The following is a 3,511-nucleotide window of genomic DNA, read 5'->3' as shown; positions in this document are numbered from 1 at the left end:
AAAAATTTAGGAATATATAATATATTAGTATATTACTCGGATATATCTTTTATTTTAAAATATATCATTATAATTATATAATTATTTGAAAAATAATATATATTATTAATTTATAAAATATTTATTAGCAAGTTTGTAATAAAATATTATTTATTAATACATTAATATATATTTTTTAAAAATATATTTTATTTTATTAAAATATTAGTAATATATTATTTTTATTAATTTTAATATATTAATATAATATTACTAAAAGATTCTTCGTTGTCTCCTGAATCATAAAAAAAGTTTATCATATGAACCGCTGTATTGAATCAAGCATGAAAAATTGAGATGCCGTTATTTTTTTAGTAAACTAATTTTGAGCCCAAGCATTGCACCATGGATTTTAGATCATATAAATATTATTTTTTAAAATATATATAAATAATAAAATAATATCCATCTAAATTTTTGATGTCCATTCATATTCTCAAGTATATATATTAATAAATTTTTATTGTAAGAAGATAATAATATCAAATTTTAAGATTATTATTTAAATCATATAAGTAGATTTTAATAATATCATACTTTAATTCAATATTTAAAAAATTAAAAATTATTAGGTAGAAGAGCCCAGACACATGACATAGTATAGATTGATTTTGATCCAAATGGTATTATAATATATTGCTTATGTGAACAATCTAAATAGCTAATTCATTTTTTTTTTACTTTCATATATATATATATATATATATATATATATATATATATATATATATATATAATATTAAATTATAAAAAATATTTTTTAATTATTTTTATATTAAATATATATATATTTTTTGTTGAGTAAACTACAAAACGATTTTGATCCCAAGTAATTTATCTAAATTCCTATTGGTTGAGTGACGACGAAAACTTCCACCGATTTAAGGAAGCCCCTCGGAAATGTCGCGATTCCTTCCCATCGAAGGAAGGGGAACGCTTTCGTTCCCTGACCCCTTCATTTATATTCCTAAATCCACCCCTGCCCGGCCTTGGCTGTCAAAACCCTAATCCTAGTTCCAGCTCTCCTCTTTGTAACACCATGGGAGACGTGGTCGAAGCTCCAACGCCGGACTTTCTCGGCGACCTCGACTTCGACCGCCTCCTGGAGGGGTTCTTCAATGATTCGGCTCTCGATCTCTCCCCCGAGCTGTGGAACTCGGAGCCATCGCCGGACGAATCCAAGTTCGCGGGTTCCGTCAGCACCGGCCGGTCCACCGAGCGCTTGATCCCGGAACCACCGCCGGAGCAGTCGGATTCGCCGGATTCCATGCATTCGTTCGTGAACGAGATCGAGAAGTTTCTCATGGAGGATGGGGGGGGAGGTGAAGATGTCATCGACGATGAGTTCTTGGCAGGGTTCTTCTCTGATGTATCGGCGGACTCCGGGAAGAGCGAGGTTGCCAGCCCCGAGGCGGAGCCGGTGCCCGCTGCGGTGGAAAGCGAGGCGAAGGAGAAGAGGGAGGCTTCGGCAGCGGTCGATGTGGAAGATGACGATCCGATCAGCAAGAAACGGAGAAGGTACGAGTAGTTAGAGTATTTGCTCTTGGACTCGTAGCCTAGGTACTAAGTTAAAGTTAGGACCTTTAACCCATTACTCTTCAAAAAAAAATTAGAATTTGAACTTAGATTATAATTCAGCCGTTTCCATGCTTTCTGAATCAGGTTTTGCTCATATAAGATTATCTGGCAATATGTACATGATATTAAAAATAGGAGTGGAAGAATAAATCTCCAGAAGAATTATGTGAAAAAATGCCTTTTGAATTAGCTTGGAGAAGTCAAATTGTTATGAATTGTTTCGAGGGGATTTATTTTTTTTTTTTCTTTTGTACCTTGGGTTGATATTATCTTATCTATTGTTCCTGGAATTCCTCAGGCAGATGAGAAATAGGGATTCTGCCATGAAATCAAGGGAGAGGAAGAAGATATACATAAAGGAGTTGGAGATGAAAAGCAAGTACCTTGAATCGGAGTGCCGACGTCTCAATTACGCCCTCCAATGCTGTTCGGCGGAGAATTTGACACTCCACCAGCGCTTGCAGGAAAGGACTCTTGGTGTTCCCGTGGCCAGACAGGAGTCTGCCGTACTCTTCGTGGGTAAGATATTTGGCGGCCTGGGCTGTTGCTTCCATCTCTGCTTCCTACTCTGTTGTAGCTTTATGGAATTGAGAGTTTGGTTACTTGTTTGCCTCATCCCTGCTGACTGCTTGTATCTTGCTGAAATTTTGGTTATATAATCTTATGGGATGTATCATTGGATCGATTGATATTTGTGTTTATGTGTTTGATTCATGATGGGTGGATTACTTGTGTGTTTTTTTTCTTGTTCCCCCTCACATTTGTCTGCATAATCGAGCACAGGATTGTCATATATGTGCATCTCTACTTGTTAGAACCTATTTCTTATTGGTTTATTCAGCAATCTCAATAGTTATAGAACTTCATATAGTTATTAAACAAGTTGAATTTGTCTTGATGGATAGCATTCTTGGGTAGCTCTTGAAGCTTTTATAATCCAGCTTGCTCCATGGAGCTACTGAAGCTCTAAGATTATAAACTACTTGGTTTTTATTCCGCACCATCTATGCTTAGATAGGTGAAACGAGGCATGGCATCCAAATTTGCCAGTGTGATGTTACTTTATGGCTTTTAATTTAGCACTAATGGTATTTCAGCATGTTGTGCAGTCTCTTGCCACTGTTGCTGCTGCATGACAATCTCTGCATACTTTTCTTGGCATCTGGAAGGACTTATTATTACTAGAAGCAAACTGAATTATAATTTTTGCTATGTTTCTTTACAAGTGGAGCAATGTGTAGTTACTAAAGGCTATTTTCTCTCCTGCTGTTTTTCTTTGCCAGAATCCCTGCTGCTGGGTTCCCTGTTTTGGCTCGTGAGCATCATGTTCCTATTCCTTGTGCCCGGCCTGCCCCAGCCAAGAAAGGTTGCAAGCAGTCTGGAAAGAGGTCTCGCTCATCGGGAAATCGTGGTGACCGGAAGGGTAACAAGTGAGCGAGTAGAGAAATGTTTAGGATTGGATTTGTCTATTATGAGAAGACGATGCAGGGGTAGTAGGAGCAGGATGAAATTTTGTTTATTTCTTTTCTGCATGGTAGGTCTGGGTACAGTCCAGCACTAGACTCCTGGTGGGTTAATATATCAATATCTATAGTGTCTTGCTTATTTGAACATATCTACTTAAAACCGGGCCCTTTGTTTCGCGTTGACTGCATTATTTTGCCTTGTTCCCCACCCTTTTTTTTATTTTTTTTAATTGAGAGAGGCCACAACAAGAGTTCCTACAGCTATCATGCCAGTGATTTAAACAGATTGGCCTCGGGTAGTGAGATATCTTTAATCACTGAAATATTTGTTGGGATATACCGGCCGACTCCATCCAACCGACCGACTTCATTCGATCGATCGATTACATCCGGCCGACCGATTCCATCCGACCGATCGACTCCATCCG

At 37.3% G+C, this 3,511-nt stretch overlaps 1 protein-coding gene across 1 annotated transcript; it reads left to right on the top strand.

Moving 5' to 3' along the window:
- The first annotated feature begins 951 nt into the window (after positions 1–951).
- On the top strand, positions 952–3,274 carry LOC105039434 (bZIP transcription factor 50). Its single transcript, XM_010915568.4, has 3 exons — positions 952–1,557; positions 1,916–2,136; positions 2,901–3,274. Exons 1-3 carry the CDS (start codon positions 1,079–1,081, stop codon positions 3,176–3,178), a joined length of 978 nt encoding a protein of 325 aa, XP_010913870.1. The 5' UTR covers positions 952–1,078; the 3' UTR covers positions 3,179–3,274.
- Positions 3,275–3,511: the final 237 nt, after the last annotated feature.

This window comes from Elaeis guineensis, chromosome 1 (genome assembly GCF_000442705.2).
Source record: "Elaeis guineensis isolate ETL-2024a chromosome 1, EG11, whole genome shotgun sequence".
NCBI classification, from domain to species: Eukaryota; Viridiplantae; Streptophyta; class Magnoliopsida; order Arecales; family Arecaceae; genus Elaeis; species Elaeis guineensis.
The sequence above is the reverse complement of the archived record's forward strand: the minus strand, read 5'-3'. Positions and strand labels throughout refer to the sequence as shown.